The sequence below is a fragment of the Chinchilla lanigera genome, unplaced genomic scaffold, assembly GCF_000276665.1.
Source record: "Chinchilla lanigera isolate Chin_1 unplaced genomic scaffold, ChiLan1.0 scaffold00129, whole genome shotgun sequence".
Taxonomy (NCBI): domain Eukaryota; kingdom Metazoa; phylum Chordata; class Mammalia; order Rodentia; family Chinchillidae; genus Chinchilla; species Chinchilla lanigera.
The window spans coordinates 1989402-2009769 of NW_004955530.1; the positions used below are offsets into that span (position 1 = coordinate 1989402).

At 45.9% G+C, this 20368-nt stretch overlaps 1 protein-coding gene across 5 annotated transcripts in view; it reads left to right on the forward strand.

Annotated features, from left to right (window-relative positions):
• Tle1 (transducin-like enhancer of split 1 (E(sp1) homolog, Drosophila)) overlaps nt 1-20368 on the forward strand; it is a gene marked incomplete at its 5' end in the record, with an annotated part of 91868 nt that overhangs the window by 52466 nt on the left and 19034 nt on the right. For 4 of the 5 annotated variants that reach the window (XM_005410111.2, XM_013507549.1, XM_005410113.2 and 1 more), the window contains 6 exon segments: nt 7162-7278; nt 10862-10915; nt 11617-11769; nt 13173-13317; nt 14262-14452; nt 15707-15783. In XM_005410111.2, the coding sequence (XP_005410168.1) occupies nt 7162-7278; nt 10862-10915; nt 11617-11769; nt 13173-13317; nt 14262-14452; nt 15707-15783 (737 nt within the window). 5 annotated transcript variants of the gene reach the window in all.

Genomic DNA, 20368 nt, shown 5'->3' on the forward strand with positions numbered 1-20368 from the left:
CTTGGTCATGGTGTATAGTCTTCTTGATTTGCTGCATTTTGTTTGCCAGTATCTTACTGAGGATTTTTACCTCTATGTTGATCAGGGAAATTGGCCTGTAGTTTTCTTTCTTATTTGGGTCCTTCTCTTGTTTTGGCATCAGGTAATACTTACTTCCAGGCATGAATTTGGGAGTATTGCTTCCCCTTCCATTTCATTAAAGATTTTAAGAAGTAGTGATATTAGATCTTTTCTAAGTTTCTTGCAGAACTCAGCAGTGAATCTGTCAAGGACTGAGCTTTTCTTAGTTGGTAGGTTTTTAATTATATCTTTGATTGCATTGATAGGGGTTTATTTAGGATGTTTATATCTTCTTGATTCAGCTTTGATAATTTATATCTATCTAAGAATCTGCCAATTTCTTCTGCACTTTCCATCTTATTAGAACACAAGTTTTTAAAGTAGGTGAAGATGGTCTTCCGGATTTCTGCATGGTCTGCTGTGATTTCACCCTTTTCATTCCTAATTGCATGGATTTGAGTCTTTTCTTTCTTTTTTTTGATAAAGTTGGATAAAGTTTGTCAATTTTATTTAATCCTTCACAACTGGAACCGGGGATGTAGCTCAGTGGCATAAGCGCCTACCTGGCAAGTGCAAGGTCTTGAGTTCGATTCCTGGTACAAAAAAAAAAGAACCCAAGTGTTCAATTCATTGATTTTTTTGTGTGTTTTTCTTAGGCTCCAGTGCATTAATTTCCACCCTGATGTTTATAATTTCCTCCCTTGTATGAGCTTTTGGCTTAGCCTGCTCTTCTTTTTCTGGAATTTTGAGGTTCAACATTAAAGTGTTTATTTGCCCTTAGTCTTTTTTGCTGATATGGGTATTTACTACTGTAAAGTTCCCTCTTAGGACTGCTTTCACTGTGTCTGCAGGTTTGAGCTGCTCTTCTCCCACAGTGAGTCCCTTCTTGGGGAGAAGGCACCGCCGACTATCTTCCTCTTTGTTGAAGTTTCTGTCTTTACTCTCTCTGTGGGCTTCAATTCACATTTTAGATCCTTCCTTGGTCCAGGGGACCCACTTCCCTCCTCGTGTTCCTCACGTTGCTATATTCCAGCATCTGGATGGCCGCTCTCAAGAGTTTCTTTCTGTGCGGCTTACCGCTCCATTTTGTTGCTCTCTCTAAATAATTACATTTCTTGGCTGCCAGAGTTAATCTGCTTTGTTTTGCTTTACCTGGAAGAGGGTGGGAAGGCAAGATGGGGTGAGGAGGTAGTGTATGGTTTGGCATGCTGTCCAGCTCCGGATTCACTGGCTACTGGTCATGGCCCCCTGCAAGGCTACGCTGCCTGCCACATTGATAGGCCCAGGTTCCTAGGTCGGGGAGCAGGAGCATGTTGGTTCTTCCTCATACTTTGCATGGAAGTTGTGCCTCATACTTTGCATGGAAGTTGTGAAACATGTACTCTTCTGACTCGCTGCACACCAGGCCTTGATGTACTTGTCATATGGACGTATTTTCTGATTTCTCCATGTTCCTGAAAGCAAGGATTCCATTAATGATCGGATTAAAAATGCATTAGTTAAAATGTCAGCAGAACCTGTGAGTGACCAGTCGGACTGCAGTGCAAGGTGCAGTTCAGGGTGATGGCTTAATTGGAACCAGGTGTAGACAGAGGCTGATCACAGATGCGATGGGGTCCTTACCTAATTGTTTTAATGTTCCCGGAGAAGTTAATTGTCAGTATAGAGTGTGCTAGCAAATTAGGTTCCCACTGACATAGTGTAACCAAGGATAAATGAGGTGTCATGAGTTTCCAGTCTGTTCCTCTGACACAAACACTTTCCTTCAGGAAAGAGAAGGTTCCCAAGGGAAATCTGTGGCAGCTAACGAAATCCATTTGAATAATGTGCATTATTTTCCCATTAGGGAAACCTGTCTAGCTTTTGCTATACCTGTGAGTGGGTTTCCTGTTTGGATTTGCTTCTGGTGGTTTCAGTCAGGGTCTGGAATTGTTGGAGATCTTGTAGGCCTCTGTGACTAGTGTTCAGCAGTATTAGCAGTGTACAACTTCACCAAACTTCGCTTCGTTTTCTCCAGTTCCCCTCCAGAATTGTCTCAGTAGATGTGAACAGCTGTGATTGTTGAAGTGCTAAAGGGAAATCCCGTTCTTGGAAGAAGACCCTAAGGACTGGCCTTTACCCGTGTGGAAGCTCTGTTATCTGGTACCTTAGTGTCAAGAGGCTGTTCAGAGACTGCAGAGCGCATCTGTGGTTCTGAACAGTCGTGACAGAGGAAAGTTCAGACCTTAGCATTTCCTTTGAGTCTGCTGGGTACTTTGCAGGATCCATAGACTCTTCTGCATACGCTGCTCCATCCTTAGATGAAGGTACAGGTTTCCAATTGCACTGGGATGTTTTTGCTAAAAATGTGTATCGGCCTTTTCTACCTATTATGTTCACATACTTTTCTGACTCTGGCTACCTTGGCACAGAGGAGAGGTCCCGGTTTATGTCTCATGAAGCACAGCTCTCATGTGGGAACTGTACTGGGTCTGATTCCTTGAGGGAGGGAGAGCACATGGTTGTATTGCGGAAGAGCTGCTTGTGTCTTCTGTCTACCCCTCTCCCCCTCGTCATAGTGGTTCTGTTCTTTTGTCACTGTTAGTGCAGGTAGATGTGATTTTTATGAAGCCAAACAGTTTACCAGTGCCAAACGGTTTGCCAGTTGCCAGTGAAGATGCCCCCCCCCCCCAGGCAGATATTCCCAAGGATTCCCAGGCTGATTTAAGAAGGCGCGACCTGCTGGGTGTGGAGCTACACAACAAGATCGCCTGTCTCATGCAGTTGTCCCTGTAAATGAGGAGCGACCCAGGGTGGCTGCACCTGAGTTGGGCCCACTTTGTGTCTCTAGCCCTGAACATTATTGAAGAATCTTTTTTTTCTTCTTCCCTTTTTGTGACTTGTCAGACTTGTCTTTCCCTTTAGCATTTTCCTTGGCTTTACACTCTTAAGCATGTGGGACACATAAGGTATAGAAAATCATTATGGTTTTAGAATTTTAGATTGTTTTGAAAACACTGTGTCTTCAAGTCTTGATTTGCTCGGGTTTGTAATTTCTTCCACAGGCTATATAACTCCTATTTGGAGTTCCTATAGGAAATATAAGGTGAAGAAAATGATTTTGTTCATTTCTTAACAAAATTTTAAAACAAAGGAAAACTTATATACAATCTGGAAATCCCAGTCTTTGGGACATTTGTAATCAAAGTCTGCCCAGTATTTACAGTGTTGGAAAAATCCTGGCAGAACCTTAAATTTTACCAGCTGCAAGGTGAAATAAAACACTGAGTTTCTTGGCTAGGCTGAGTCTATCAGTCAGTATGACAACATTGGTTCTCATGCTGATCAAAACTGATTTGTGATTAAATATTTATTTGGCAGATAAATATTTGAAAAAAATTCTCCTTGTTGAATGCTATGTAGTAGATTAGAATCTTGCGAAGTGTGGCGTCTGGGAGGAGCTCTCTGGTCTTTAGAGCTGTTATGTCCAGAGTGGTGTCCCAGTGAGCTGGTGCTGGGCTCCACCAGAGTCCTAGGCTATGCAGTGCTCCTGAATAGAAAACCAAGAATCTGAGACTCTTCAGTTCATTTTATTATTCTTATTGCTGTTAGGGCTACTATTAGAGACAGCTTTGCTCTGTTGCCCACACTGGCTAGTTCATTTTGAGGTAGACTTTTTTTTCCTAACTTAAGTGTTCACATGTTTGGTTTGGTAGGCTTATATAACTCAGGGGACTCTGAGTGGTTTGGAGGGAGGATCAGAGAAAGTGTACATCAGACATTGTCATGCATGTTAGAATGTTAAGCATGAGGGTTTAAAGAGCCTGTGTGGAGTAATGATTTGTGTTTCAGTACAGGTATTCTATGTACAGAAACAGCTTAGAAATCACCCCTCTGAAAAGGAATTTGACATAATGGGAATTGGCAGGGTGTGTGTGTGTGTGCTGGGAAACAAGCCCTTGTCTATGTGAGACAAACACTCTACCACTGAGCCACATCCCTAGCCTTAGGAAGAGCTGGCTGACCTAGGCTGATACCTGGTCCCCAGACATTGAACCAGTAAAACCTGGTTTCCGGTGAAACCTGGTTTCCGGTAAAACCACGGGATGAAAAATACATCTTCAAAGTTGCTGTGGCTTTTGTGTTTGGAATGACTTTATAAATAACCCAAGGAGAAACAATCTCAGTGTCATTCCTTTACAAATGGCCTCTTTTTAAGTGTTCGTTGTATAACATGGACTATACTATTCTATGACACTGGAGCCTAAATTTTGAAGGAGCAAAGGATATTCACTCAGTGATCAGTTTTATCTCTTTGTTCTTAAATGTGAAAGTGGCTGCCAACCACCATCAGGATGATCCACCGCCTTCTTCCTTCAGCCCTGGGGCACAAGCAGTAGATGGTATGTGAGCACAGAATGCTTTGGTATCTCAAGACATGAACAATCTGTGCAGTGCTGCTTCAGATTCTGGAGAGAGAGCAGATGGGGGAACCAAAGATGAAGCTCCTTGAAGCCATAGCTGAAACACTATAGCAGTGCTGCCACTGCCGGTGCTGCGCCTTAGGTCCAAGCTTTTTGCTCATATTAAGAAGAGCTGAGCTGGTGGCCAGACCAGACAGCTGCTTAGTTGCACACATAGAACCTGGGCTGCTGGGATGGAGTGCACGGTGAGCAGCCTGGAGGTAGACAGCCTCCAAGTGCCGGTTGGTGGGTCGCGGTATGCCTCCCTGCCAGGCCTTCAGGCCGCCCTCTCCCTGCCTTGTTTTGAACCACTTTCACAGCATCAGAGGTGCGAAGAGATGGCCTGTTGTGTAACTTGTCTAAGTTTGCCAGTTGATTGGGGCCAATTTTCAGATAAGCAGGGGTGCTAATTACTAGTTCCCTCCGAATTTAGAGGGACTTTCAGAGCCTTTCAAAACGCATTCAGTACAGACCTCATTCAAGCTGCCCAAGTGAAAACTGCAGTAGTCACTGCTACATCACGGAAGCAGAGGACTTAAAGCACGACAGTGTCTAGGGTTCAGCTGCAGAAACGTTACTGTTTCTAACAGAAGTGTAGTTTACTTCTGTATTCATAATTCCAGTTGACATTGTTTTGAGAATAAGACAATAAAAAGTGGTCTGGGAATGACTGGGTGGATTGGAAGCCCAGTGCTAATTACACAGGAGGGCTTTGAAGAAAGCCCTATGGAGAGACTAAAAATTGCCAGCAGAAGCCAGGCATGTGGTGGTGCACTCCAGGAGGCTGAGGAAGGAAGATCACACATTGGAGTGCAGCCTGGGCAATTTAGCAATTTAGTGAAACCCTCTCTCAAATAAGAAGGGCTGGGGACATATCTCAGTGTAAAGGCCTTCAGTTTAGTCCTCAAGTGTTGAGGGGAGAAAAATCCAGCTGATGTGAAGCAGGCACTGGGGCTTTCCCTGAGTGCCTGAGCAAGACACAGCCCGACCCTTGCTGCCTGTGCGGAGTCTGGGGGAGACCTGGGGGCTGAGACTACCTGGGGCTGGACAGGTGCGTCCATCAGAGCACTTCTCCCGATGCTGCTCAGCTCTGGGCGGGAGTTGTGCTTAGTCTCTTAGCACAACTTAGTCAGCCAGGCTGGGCTGGAGGGGTAGTTGTTAGCTGACCTTTATCGAGGTGATTAATTCAGGGACCCAGTGGCTCACCTTTCAGCCCCAGCCACTGTTGAAAAGGGGTGACTTTGAGCTTCTCCATATTGAGTTGCTCGGATCTCTCCACCTTTTTATTTAAGCCTCCTGGCATTTGTGTAGCTTGAATAGTCAGGAATAAAAGAGCTCAGCCGGCTTGAGTTAGCCCCTGACGTGGGCCAAGAGGCTTCGGATTGCCTTCTGCTCCCCAGTTTTGATTCCCTCGTACCCATGGTTGAGCTGGAACACACTCCTATGGCAGGGTCTGTCTTCTTCCTAGGGGAGCTTTGAGAACCAGCACCTGACTGGTCACTGGCTGGCCCTAAAATGTGACGTGAAATACTTGGTCTGGGTACACATTGTATTAGGTTTAATCTAACTTGAAGGTTTCCTTATTTTAAATTATGACAGCAAAAGGCATCCAACGTGTTTGTTGGACCTGGACGTCCCCCCACCCCCAGCCCCGCTTTAGTTCTCTAACATCTTTCCCAAAATTGAGGTTATCTGGGCTTTGTGAAAGGAGGTTTTGCACAGCTCATTCAGCATTGTTCAAGGCAGTAGCACATTACTGAACAAATTGCCTCTTGCATATGCTAATCTTGCACTTAAAAGAACTCATTGTAACTCGGTTCCCATGCTTTAGTCGGAGGGGAGGTGGGGATTGAAGGGATGTCAGATCATGTCTTGTGACCCCAAGTATCTAAAATGCCTGTTTTCTTTGGGTCAACAGTTTGCACTCAGTGTATGCCAATGAAAGTATCCTGTGTGGTTTGTGGAAAGATTAGTCCTTGTTCCTGCTTTTGTGTCAGGGAGCTGGTCTTGCTATTGAAGATTCGCTGGCTGAGATTTCCCCTTTGGGTCTTAAATTTCAGTACTATTGGCAAGCAGCACCAAATCTTATTTTCAACAATAAATTAAAAGAATTCAAAAGTTTTGCCATTGTTGCTGTGGAAAATGTGATTTGCCTTTTAGGAACCCATGCTGTTAATCCCACCTGCTTCCTTTATGTCCTTTGAGAGTGGTACATAGTGACCCTTAGAGTTAGAGAATATGCCTAATAGAGCAATCTCAAGGCTGCTTAGAGCCTGTTCATTTTCCTGACTAGAAAGTCAAAGTAGGAGAGAATAAAAACACATCCACATTCACACAGCAAGCTCCCTTCCCCCAGCGCTAAGTAGAACAGAGCATTTTGAGTGAGTACAGCCCAGGGGCCCGCTCAGGTTGAGTGGCTCCACTGTGGAGTCAGGGACCCCTGCATATGCGGAGGGAGTGTCTGCCATCAGGGTCTGCAGAAGGCTGGCCTCATGAGATGAAAGGCTGTATGGGTGTCACTTGTCTGAGACAGTGCTCCCATGCACTTTGGTTTTCATATGTACAGAGAAGCCTTGCAAGCAGTCTTTGATTTTCACTAGTATTACTATTATTATTATCATCATCATCATTATTATTATTATTTTCCTTTGCTCTGCAGAGTAATTCTCTCCTGGTCCCCGACAGTCTAAGAGGTACAGATAAACGCAGAAATGGACCTGAATTTTCCAGTGACATCAAAAAAAGGAAGGTCGATGATAAGGATTCCAGCCACTATGTAAGTAAATCTGAGGTTTCAAGTAGATTTGTTTGCTTACTGCTCACCTTTTCAGTCAGTATTCAAGTGTGCGCTAACATTCCCACAATAATTCCACCCCTTTAACATAATAGAGAAAAGAGGTAGGTTCTCATATTACATAGACTATTCTTACCCTCTAAGGCTGTAAATTATACCTCTATTGGGTGTAGTTTTGCATTTTAGACGTTGTACTATGGTCCTATGAGGAGCCTTGAATGTGGAGCCTGCCTCGTGGGCCCCATGGCTCCAGCCCCTCTTGTGAAAGGACCCTGCCCCAGCCTCTTGGAATCCTGGTTTTTGAATGAAGGCTCAGCATTTTCACTTTGTCCTGGGCCCTGCAAAGTTGGTGGCCATTCCTGTCAAGTAAAAATGGTGGAGTTGCGGAATATCCTTTGCATGCTGTTCTGATGTTCTGGTAAGAAGTTCAGGCTCCTCTTAGTTGTAAGGTAGAGGTCACCGCCTTCTGTAGTGAGTCATACTTAAGTGGGAGGCACATCAGAGGCATCTTTTCACCCTCCACAGGTGAGCTCACATGACTGATTAGTGGAGTGAGGGCTCAGGTCCAGCTGAAACCTCATTCACAGACCCAAGGCAGGCCTGAGCCTTTGGCTGTGGTCTTAGGGTCATAAACACTGTAGCCAGTGAGTAACCTGGAGTCGCCTTAGGTGTCTCTAATTGTCTGTTTCAGGGTAGGTGAGTTTTCAGGATCAGTGAGAGCCGATTCTGTTGCCCTTGGAGGAAGAGGGGTCCAGATTGTGTGGGTTCAGACCCTAGGCCTTTGTTTCCTGAGGGCCTGCTCAAGCTGATGCCAGTGAGAGAGTAAATTCGGTAGAGAGTGCATTTGGTGGACACCAGCTTGTTGGTTCCAGGAATCCTGTGCTCTCATATGGACTATTTCATTTAATTCTCACTGCAACTGATGAACTAGGTACCATCATCTTCATTTTATACACAAAGAAATGAAGCCTATTGCTTTTCAATGATTGTCGAAGGTCCTGGTTAAAGGCAGATTTTGGAGGTGCTCTGAGTCTGAAATCTATACTATTACTACCTTAAGATTCTCAAACACAGTCCTAAGAGTGATATTTTGCCAGAAGTCTGCAAGTCAGTCCACAGTTAGGTCTGCAGAAACTGGGAAACATCCTGAAATTCAGTTCTGCATTGCAAGGCTTGACTCTATAATTTATTTAACAGTGAGTGACCCAGAATCCATAGGTTACATGATAACTTTGTTACCTACTTGCAGGAGGTGCAGTATTTCTGCTTGGATAGGTGCATGGGGGTAATAAATAGGTGGCGTTGGAGACTCTGATGGAAAAGAGCTCAGACTATAGATGTACCAGAAATATAGTATGCTGAGACTGTTCAGATTTGCAGAGGGCCTGATACAGAACTAAGATTTACATTGGAAAAGACAGAAAGTCTCCCTTCAGATTTCTATTAGAAGTGATATCCAGTGCTAGAATAGAAGCGGTTGGATAACAGGTACCAAAGTACAGTTAAGTAGCAGTAAGCTCTCATATTCTGCAACTCCGTGGGTTTTGTCTTTTTTTGTACTGGGAATCAAACTCAGGATCTTGCACTTGCCAGGCAGGTGCTGAGCTGAGCTCTATCCCTGGCCTGCTGCAACACAGTAGGATTATTACAGTTTTTCGCTACCTGTTCTGTATCTTACGAGGAACTAGAGGAATTGAAAGGTTCCAAGCACAAAGAAGTGATAGGAGATGGAAGTACTAGTTATCCTAATTTTGTCGTCACACACTGTGCTCATGTGTTGAATTATACATGTACCCCATACATGTGTGGAATTGTTGTGAATTAAAAAGAAAAGCATGGTTTTTATTTTTTTTAATTTAAAAGTAACATTAATATACAGTAATTATTTGTTTTGTTTTGTTTTGTGTGTGCTGTTTCAGCCTATATATGGTCAGGACGTTTTTTAGAATTTCCTTTTCCTGAAAGGGAAAGCCTTTTGGTTTATCTTCCTTCACCATAATACTGAGAACACTTGTGCTTTTCTGTGGGCTTTACTAAGAGAAAACACATTTTATTGTTAGTTTTCTTCTTTCTTTTCATGAAAATATTTTTTTCAGGGAACTCTTATTTTGGGTTACCCTGTGAAATTTTTCTGTTGCTACTAATGAATTGCATGGTAACCTTTCAAACAGTGACGGAAGTATATCTTGTAAGATGCAATTGAAGAAAATAAATTGCATCTCCCTTGTGTAGTACTTCAGGGATGGTTGAAAAAAAAATTTAAGGTCTGAAGTCAGAGCTGAGGGTAAACTTTCTAACCTGAACAGTGGACCCACAGAAGTTCATGTGGATAACGGGTGACATTTCTCAGTCATTGTCTGTCATCCTAAGTGACAGTGACATCAGTAAAAGGATCTTTGTTTTTATGTCATAAACTAAGGTCCTACTCCTTTTCAAGAACTGCGATCCATTGAGCTATTCTCCTTTTTAAAATAGGCTTATTATGTTTCTCTTCACTAAAAGAACGCGTAAGGCCTTTTGGCTAAGAACATATATTTTTCAGCCTGGCCTAACCTTTGACATAGAGAGTAATCGCATCATTAAATTGAAAAGCTTTTCTGAATCTTCTCCAAACTCAGTGTAGCCTTGGGATTTTCTCTGATGAACAAATCTTACGGTTCTATGAGGAGACAGTATTACAGAACAGGGTCCCTTCTAAATGCTGCCACCCATCTTCTTTTCCTCTCTCCAAAAATATTCCAAGCTGATTGTTAAAGAGCTTTATTTTTCAGGTGAGGTTAGAGCTTTTTTTTTTTTTTCTTTTTTTTTGAAACCAGTAAGAAACCTCAAGGAAAATGGTTTAATAAGTAAATTTGTTTTTACAATTATGAATTGTCTGTGAGTGCCTGATTGGCTGGCTGTCTCCTCAAGGTGATACCCATAAAACCAGTGATATGAAATCATGTACTTACTTAGAAATTGAATGAAAAATACTGAAATATGGGCATGCAGATTTCAGATGAAAAGAGGCAGTTTCAGATTACAAGAAAGATTCAGCCATTACAAACACTTATTGAGCCCTTACAGTGTACCAAGTTTTTGCAGCTTGCCCTGTCCTTTAAGCAAATTCTGACTGGGTAGCTGCTTTGCTGCTGCAGAATTCCTGCCTGGTGCTCTGCCTTGCTCCATGTGTGTGTGGTGGGCGGGTTGTGTGGAGTTAGCTGCAAGGCTGGCAGTGGGGAAAGGAGTGCAGCTACATCCGGTTTCAAGGGATTGCTTAGTGTTTCTTTGTTTTGTTTTGTTTTTGTTTTTCTCTGGTACCAGGAACTGAACTCACGACCTTGCGCTTGCCAGGCAGGCGCTTTGCCACTGAGCTAAATCCCCAGCCCCATTGCTTAGTGTTTCTGCCACCCAGAACCACAGTAAGAAATTTAACTCTGCCCAAACCCATTCTTAGCTTTTACCAAACAGCATTGCTGGGGATATAGTTCAGTGGCACAAGCACCTGCCTAGCAAGCGCAAGTTCCTGAGTTCAATCCCCAGTACCAAAAAAACAAACAAACAGCATTAAATTTTCTTTTTACAGGACAGTGATGGTGACAAAAGTGATGACAACTTAGTTGTGGATGTATCTAACGAGGTAATGATTCTTTCCATTGAAGTTTGTCCTCAGAATGATTTGAGTAGTGTGAGAATGATCCAACGAATTAAGAACCTAATGGTTGTTTGAGAGCAGTAATAGTCTGACACAATCATCCTTTCCTCTAAAAAGAAATCTGGGCTGGGCTGGGTTTTGGCTTGGTGACAGAGGGCTCGCACAGTGTTCTCAAGGCCCTGGGTTGAATCCCAGCACTTCTGACCCCTGCGCGCCCCGGAACATCTGATTCCTTAGTCATTTGGGGTTTTTAAGTTGAATGTCTGGTTCTCCTTTCTTTCCATTGCCCTCTAGGAGTGGAATTTGGGCATGATTGTTTTCTTTATGATATGATTATGGATATGTTAACAAATAACATCTTGTTCATTATAATAGCATTGCTAGATAATGTCACACACCTCCCATCTAAAAGACTTTCGGTATTCCTTAATTTAAAGAATTAGCTGGTGTGGTGGCAATGCCTGTAATCCAAGCACTCTGAGAGGCTGTGGCAAAAGGATCAAAAGTTAAACCCAACTGGGCTAATTTAGTGAGACCCTGTCTCAAAATATAAAGTAAAAAAGGGCTGGAGATGTTGCTCAGTGAGAAGGCTCTGGATTCAATCCCAAGTATTGCACAAAAAAAAAAGTAGAAACATCTATTCATGAAAAACTACAGTGTGAAAACTTTTGATTCTATATATTGAGGACCCTGCTTCCCCGCGTGCAAGTCCTGCTCATTCGCCCCGGGAAAACGGGATTGACAAAAACCGCTTGCTCAAGAAAGATGCTTCCAGCAGCCCAGCATCCACGGCCTCCTCGGGAAGTTCTACCTCTTTGAAATCCAAAGAAATGAGCTTGGTAGGTAGAGAACAGATGCTTGCCTCTTTGAGCAGTGTATTTTTCTCTGTGGCCCACACGAACCTGAAGTATGTGTAAATGAGGTTATAGTGAGTGTTAAAAAGTGAAATCTCGAGCTGGGCGTGGTGGTGCACACCTGTAATCCCAGCACCCGGGAGGCTGAGGCAGAAAGATTGCCACAAGTTTGAGGCCAGCCTGAACTACACAGTGAGACCATGTCTCCAAAAAACAAAAAAAGAGCAAAGCCCTCCTGTATATGAACGAAGTGCATTATTTCTGTAGTCACGTCTTTCAGGCCAGGGTTACAGGGGCTGCATGGGCTGCATGGGCTGCTGTGTTCACTGCCTTGTCTTAGAAGTGTGTGTGTGGTGAAAAGTTCTGAGAAGGTTGCCAGTTGGCAAATATTAGTTCAGACCTCAAAAGTTTGGGGAAGTCTTGATTTTGTTGAGCTGCCTGTTTACTTGGTGACTGACTCATCTTGTCAGGAGATGTTACAGAGCATGCCTGGGTATTAGGGAGTCACCAAGGTCGAAGCGTACACAGGATGCCCTGGGGAAAGCCAGGAGCTGGGGTTCATGGCATGCAGCAGAGCCCCTTCTCGGGATCATGTACTCACCTGACACGCTTCACTGAGTGTGTCATCTGACCTCTCATTACCCCTACACAGCCCCCCAGGTGCTATCTGATGTCACCCAGGGGGAGGAAGCCGAGGAACTTGTCCACGCCGGGAAGAGTGGGGCTCGCTCCTTAGCCCACACCACAGTGCATCTTGGCCAGTGGTTAGTGGGTGTGGAAGACTGAGGCGCCTTGGTCACACTGCTGCTGCCTCGAGGTGGTGTTGAGCCCCCCCACTTGCGTGGTGGCAACACTGAACTCCCGAGGCTGATCAGGGCAGGTGTCCCAGCGCGGTGAGGCTGTCTTTAGGGCCTGTGCCTCTGAGACACCGGTTCACTTCTCTTGGCACTGACACTGATGACCTGCCATTTCCTGCCTTAGTCTCAACTCCAGGGCTCCCTACTGTGAGAGTGGACCGTCCCCCTCCGCCACATGAAGGCCAGGCGTGTGTCTCTGAGGGCTGGGATCTGTCCTCTGGGTGGTCACCAGTCTTACTTGGTCTAGTGCCAAAATCCACAAGCCTGATGGAAATTCTTTTAAAATAAAATCTGTGGAGGAAGAAGTGTGATCGTGTTCTGTGTCTCTAGCTAGAGTTTTAATTCTGGCAGGAAGAGGAAAGGTCAACATTTCTCGCTCACAAGTTAATGCTGTCAACATTGTGTGGATTTATGAAAATTGGCTGAGGGAGTAGCTAGAAGGTGCCCAGTGTCCCAGCTGCTGTTGTGATAAATTGTGTAATATGGCTTGGATTAAAATTAATACTCATTTAATTTGTTTAATGATACCAGCATGAAAAAGCCAGCACGCCTGTTCTAAAATCCAGCACACCGACGCCTCGGAGCGACATGCCAACGCCGGGCACGAGTGCCACTCCAGGACTCCGTCCAGGCCTCGGCAAGCCGCCAGCCATGGAGCCCCTCGTCAACCAAGCGGGTAGAGCATCAGAGTTCGTTGTGCTGTGATTGTACCTCCTTTCCTGGCTTGATGTGTTGTCTGTTAATCTCCTGGCACACTTTTCTCCATGAATCTGAATGCGCTCAGGGGATCTCTTCCTGTCCCTGAATCAGGCTCGGCAAGAGACAGGTGTTTGTCTTTGGGTTTCAGCAGCTGCACCCTGTGTCATCTCCAACTGTTTCCAGTCAGTTTTTCTTTTCTTTTCACAAATCCATATCCTAGGCACTTCAGTAAAGTTTCTGATAATTATTCTGGACGTAAGCTCCTTACCAGACTATCACTGTGTGTCTGACTTTGCTGATACTGACTGAATGGCCACTTTTGTGCCCATGTGCATCTTGCCATCTGTGGTTTGCTGGTTTTCTGCTGGCGCATCCCTCAGGAATTAGCAGGCTGTCCTTGAGTAGGAGCAGAGAGGGCGTCTGAGACTCAGCCCATCAAGAAACATACTTGGAACGTTCAACTCCACCTTCCTGGCTAGGCGAGGGAAAGGTAACAACTTGAGTCCAAAGAAATCAGTCTAGGATTTGGTTTTCATTTGGAATTGGTACCAGGGAATAGAAAGTTGAGACTGAAGGAGAAATCTTGGATTTCATCAAGAAAGTCTTCTTTTACTATTCAGTCAGGGAAACACTTAGTGCCCGTGCCTTGGTTTGCTGTGAACGGAGTACAGTAATGCTTGCTAGTTCCCCCGACTTCCCAGGGCTGCCACATACACCAGTGAGGAAGTGTGTGGGTGGTGCTTCTGGCTCCTTTCTGTCCCAAAGAGGCTAGGCTCCAGGGGAGAGTGGATCCAGGGTGAGTGGGAGTGACCCCCCGATTCCCCCAAAGCCTCCCTAGATAGAATGACACTGACAAATGACGCGAGCTGAGGGTTTGACTCAGTTTCTCAGGAGAATCATCTGTGGTTTGTTTGTCTTCAGCAGCTGGTTTGCGGACACCCCTGGCAGTGCCCGGCCCGTACCCTGCACCCTTTGGGATGGTGCCCCATGCGGGCATGAACGGTGAACTGACTAGCCCTGGGGCTGCCTACGCTGGCCTGCACAACATGTCTCCCCAGATGAGCGCCGCTGCCGCCGCCGCTGCTGTCGTGGCCTATGGACGCTCCCCCATGGTAGGCTGATGGCAGGGAGTGCAGGCACCCCAGAGACAGAGACCTGGCGTCCCAGTAGCCTCGCTGGCGTGCTGGCTGCTCACTTATTGTCCAGCGTGAACAAGTGCAGCATCCAGAAGCTCCTTTGGTGGCCTGAGTGCATCTGGTTTTCTTTTGCTAAAGTAGACTTTTTGAATTCGAAGCTGGTGAAATGATTCTGGTGATAGAAGCCTTTTAATTTGTTGAAATGTTTTCCCCCCTCTATTTAAATCATAGGAAAAAGCACTCTAGAAGCCATAGCTTCCTCTTTCTATGACCATGTATTCTGTCCTTCCAGTAGTATGGCTTGTGTGAAACCATGATGCTGGGCTCTCGTCTTCTTGCCCCGCTTTCAGACCTAATCAAAAAGTGGACAACCGAAGTGAATAGACAGTTCTTGGACAGTAAATACATGAAAAATGTTTAACATTGGTGGCCATTAGAGAAATGCAGATTGAAACAATTACTGAGCTGCCATCTTCCTCTCGAAGGAATGGCTATCATCAAATAAAGATACATGCTGGCAGACAGCCCACTTTTAACCTAGAAAATGCAGCCTGCATTGACGGGCAATGTGGGCAGTCTTCACAGATTGAATCTGGAGGGGGAGTGAAAGTCTCCTGTAGCAAACATTCTGGACGCTTTTGTGTTAGCTGTTCAGAGTATTTCACGTGCCTTTCCCTCCTTTTCTAACACCCTCTGTGGTGTGGAGGGCTGTAAAAGGCATCTTTCTTTGATGGAACATTTGTGGGGAGGGCTGCAGTGGAGACAAGAGAGCTTAAAAGTAAGGCGGTGGCTGTGTGTCGCGCACAGTGTGGAGTCCACGTGCGGACCTTTAAGCATTAACCTAGAGGAATGGTATCTGCTGAGGAGCTCTGTCCCTGGAGACGCTTGATGAGCACATCTGGGGAGTGCATTTGGCACCAAGGGCAGAGGCTGTGGGAGCTGCTAACCATCCTCAAAGCCCAGGATGGAGCCCACAAAGAAAAGAGCCACCTGCCCCACAACGCCAGGAGCATTGTGCTTGGTCAGCGCTTGTGGGCCGAGTGGAACTTACATTCCTATGGGGACTGTCTCATGTGTGTCATGGTATCCTTTTCTCTGGAAGAATTTTGCTCCTGCCACTCTTCCCATTTCTATCACTTCGGGAATGCAGGAGTTTCTAATGGAAAGTTGGTGTTAACAAAGTGTCTGCCTGTATCAGCTGAGTCTGCCATGCCTTATTTTCATTTCCAGGTTGGGTTCGATCCTCCTCCCCACATGAGAGTACCCACCATCCCTCCCAACCTGGCAGGAATCCCTGGGGGGAAACCGTAAGTACCTCTTCGACTTGGCTTTGGTTTGTTTTAGAGGTGCTTTCTCAGCCTCTGGTATCAGCAGGCTGGAATTCCACGAGGGGCTGGCTTGGGCGTTTCCAAGGAGACTTGTGGTGTCTTTCCCAGAGGAGTGTTAACACTTTCTATAAATAGGCCACTTGTGGGTGTGGTGCCTCTTGTCTTCTCCCTGTGGGTGAGCTCATGCATTTAGTTATTTCTGGGGAGAAGCTGTTGGGGATGAGGGCGAGGTGGGAGGAAAAGCTGGAGGTGGCTGGCCCTCCTTGCTTGACCTTCTGTGGAGAGCTGCTGGGCTCTGTGCTGGGTTGGAGGGTAGCTACTGGAGATGTCCCCGGGCAGGGCTGTGCACTGGGCAGTAAGCTGTCGTGCAGTCTGGAATCGCAGTTTCAGAGTGTTATCTCCTCATCTGGTCTGATGCCACCTTTTCCTTATTTTGATTGGAGCGAATAAGTAGAAAGGTGGGATTTCTGTGTGGGACGCCTGCTTCCCAGGCTGACCCCTGTGTCAGTTCTGATGAGTGCTTTATCGAACAGAGCTACAGTTGCAAAAAGTGAAGTAGCTTTAAAGGGAAGCGAGCGAGAGAGATAGGATAAAGGGTGCAAACACATTCAGAAGTTGAGATCACAAAAAAGAAACATTTACTTGTTTTTTATGATATTTATTGGGAGCATGGCTTCAAGGAATTCTTAAAATTTCAAGTTTTGTACAAAGCAGTACTGAAATAGAGGGTCTGTCTTAGCTTCCAGTACAAACTCAGCCTTTTCCCCGTGATAGAAATGGCAGAAGGCCCTTGAAATGTGACTTTCCTAATAAGAAATACCAAATGAGAGATCCTGACGACGTGCATGTCTCAGGCCTCTGGTTTGTCTCTGTTGACCCCAGTGTCTTCACGTGGTCACCATTTGCGACTCTGTATGTCCCTGTGCACCCACCATGTTAGTGCAATGCAAGGACGGTCCGCCCAGCACCCTCTCACCCTTGTGTGGTTCTCTGCGGAGCCTTCTTTGTGCTGCTGGGGACTGGGCCCAGGGTGTGGCACAAGCTTTCCAGTGCTCTACTCCTGAGCTGTCATGCAGCTCTAAAGGGAGCCTTGCTTCAGATAAACCACCAACCCAGAGAAAAAACTGAATTCCTAGGAAAGCAGATCCCCATTGCTCATGTTTCATGCCTGGCAATACCTATTTCATGGAAATTTGATTCGTGGTGAAATAAGGCTTTTGTCTGTGCTGGAAATTAGTAGAGATGTTAAGGATTCAGGTGGCGCATTAGCCCAGTGAGGAGTAGGACAGGGAGCAGGAAGAGTGCTGACTTAGCTGGTGGACCTCCTGCAGTGGACACCAGTGAACCCCTGTCATGTGTTTTCTTGGGAATGCCCCCCTGCTGCTGCCTGGGGAGTTCTCTGAGCTCTTAAGGGCATTTTTTTCCTACGGTTGCTGGCAATATGGCAGTCAAGTATCCATCTGGATTGGCAAGTAGATAGAGCATACACAAGAAGCAATAATAATGCTATTGGTGAATCTTTAAGGGGGTTAATAGACAAATCAGGCCAAGCTGGCTGAGCCTTAGGAAAAGCCACCTTCGGGAGCCAGGTAGGTGAGGAGCTGTCCAGCTACTAAGACCCCATCGTGAGGGTGCTAGGAGAGGCAGAAGGCAGAGCTGAGTGCAGTGCAGGGTAGAGGGCTGGCAGGCATGCTTGATCTAGACCCTGTTCCTTACAGCTGTACACATGTGTGGGTATGTGTGTGCATGACTTGGTGGCAGCGACAGTAATACCATGCTTGTTAGAGCCAAACAGTCCATCCTTGGCTGTGTGCACCTTGCATTTCTTTGTGTTCAGATCTGTGTAAGCCAGAATTAATACGCTTAGGACAGGGAAAAGGGCATGGTGGCCAACTGGTAAGGCTCATGTGTAAAGATGCTTTTTCTTTTTTTTCCTTTGGTGTTTTGAGATAGGGTTTAGCTCTGCAGTTCAGGCTGGCCTTGAACTCACTTTGTAGCCCAGGCTGGTCTCAAACTAGCAGCAATCCTCCTGCTTCAGCCTCCCGAGTACCAGGATTACATGCACCACCACATCTGGCCAAGGATGCTTTTCATGTCTTGACCAAAATGTCCGTTGGTCTCTGGATCTGAGCTGTCACTGCTCTGTCTGAAACAGTAAAAAAGCCTTTTTTAAAGATTCTGTTTCATCTTTGAGATGAGCCGTGTTATGTGAGAAAGACAGCATTAGTGCACAGCAGAGGGATAAAGGAAGTTCACTGTTGCTGGGATCCAGGTTTTGCTGTCTTGTTGCCATGTCAGTCAATTACTTAGAAGGAGAGGCTGTGCTGCTCTTAGCAGTCAGTAAAGAAGCATTGCCTCAGAGTGCTTCTCAAAGCAGTTATGGTGACAGACTAAGATTTTTCCAGTATGACAAAGATCGGTATTTTGAAACATACAATAAAAATGAATGGGGGAAAAGACATTAAATCCGAGACCCGTGTTTTTGTGTTACAGGAGTCATCAGTCATAAACTCCCCGTCGAGTTGCTGTATAAAGTCTAAGCGCTCACCCTTGGTCCCTGGATGCATCCATCACAGGCTGTGGTGAATATTTACAGACCCACCTTGTGTGGGGCTGGTCTGAGGCACAAAACAGAAGTGGGGACAAATAGCTATTTCCAGGGCAGGGTGAAAAGGTGGTGAAATTATACATAATTCTTGGGGAAATACCAATTGTAAATGTTTGGGTGTAGGCTGGGAAGTGAACAGGTATGCATGGCTCACGGCTGGCCTGTGGGTCCGGCTTGGTCTAGACTCTAGATGTGCTGCATGGAAGAGAGAGTGCCCTGTGCCCTCTGCCTGAGGGGTCCAACGATGGGTTATTAAAAGATTCACCACATCCTGGTTAAACTTGGGATCAGTGCTGTGGAGGAAAGCAGTGTATGATAGCGGGTGTGTGAAGTGATCAAATTACGATGGCAGTGAGTGGGGCATATGTATGAAGCTGAGGCACATGAAGAAAAGAATAGGTGCGGAACGGGGCCCAGGTGCAGAGGCAGTGTGGGTCATGAACAGGGAAAGAGCTTGTGGAGCTCACGTGCAGGCAGACAAGGACTGCCCAGGAGTGCTGCAGTGGAGGAGGGACTTCTACTCTGCACATGCAGGCCTCTGCCTGTGCTCCTCGTCTGCTCCACAGCTGCACAAGGGGTGGTATGCCTCTGACCACTCTCCAGAGCAGCACCCCTTCTGTGGTCATGTGAAACTTCCAGCCTTTGAGCTATAGTCTGTCCTGTCAGTCTTTGTCCCCCATCAACACCCCAGACTGCATAGTATCCCATGTGCACATAATCCCTCACCCTCCCCACATGGCTTCAGATGTGTGGCCCCCTCTGTTTACCATGAGGATTTTCTTCTGACCAGATCTGCTCATTGCTTCAGCCCTGTCTTGGAGAAGGATGTTCAGGTGCGCACATCATCTCGCTAAGCTCTACGCATGGTGCCTCCTCCCATCCGCTCTGTACAACTTATCGAGCCCTCTGTGCAGCCGGAGGGACCTGCCAGGAGCTCGCAGCCTGGGGTGGGGTATAGGGAGGAGGAATTCTCCTCTACCTCCTTCGAGTCTCCAGCTGGGCTTAGGAATTAACATGAGATGAGGCAGATTAATAGGAGAACATGCACACATTTCATTAAAATTTTACACATACATGGAAGTCCTTGTGCCTTCTGTATAAAGAAATGATAAATTTGGGAAGAAATACTGAGAGAAAGGGGTTTGGATTAGAGGCAATAAATTGTGGGGCAGTCTCCAAGAGGTACATTGGAGAAGTAATGAAAGCGCAGGGTTTAGTTTGTTTGTACAGGTCCATTTTGGTGTTGATTCTCAGACTGGCAAATAAGGTCAGGGAAAGCAAGATCTCATTTTATGGGAAATGGTTTGACCTGTTCTTATGTAGCAGGGAAGGCCTGAAAGTCCTGCCTGTATTTCCTGTTTCTCACCATAATATGCCATGGCAGCATGTTTTGGGTTGGCATGTCCTGATCCCCTTCAGGGGGATGGCGTGTTCATCAAATAGTCACATAAATAAGTGTACAACTTCTGTGAAAGCGTATGACAGGACTGAGAGCTGATCCCGTTGTGGACAGTCAAGGCAGGATTGTCTACAGAAGTGTTTTCAGCACTGCGTGAACTCAGTAGGGGCAGGGTGTGGACCTTTTGGCTGGGGACCATGTGGGCACAAGCCCTGTGGCCTCACACGGCATTCGTCAGAGTGCAGCGGAGCCACATGACTGTACCACTCCACACTCTTATTTCCCGTGTTAAGGAGACCTAAAATCTCGGGAGAGTTTCCTAACCAATCTGGTCACTTTTCCCCCTCTCTTTTCTGCTCATACATTGTCTCCTAACTTCTGCATCTTTGTCTAAAGGCATCCTCTTCACACTGACATCTGGACCAAACTTCACCCTTAGATCTTTCCTTGACTTCCAGGATTCGTTCTTTGTTTCCATGCCCACTTTTGCCAGTAAGAGGTAGATGACTTCTGTCTTCTTTCTTCCTGCCCCTATCAAATCGCTGTAACTAGAGAGC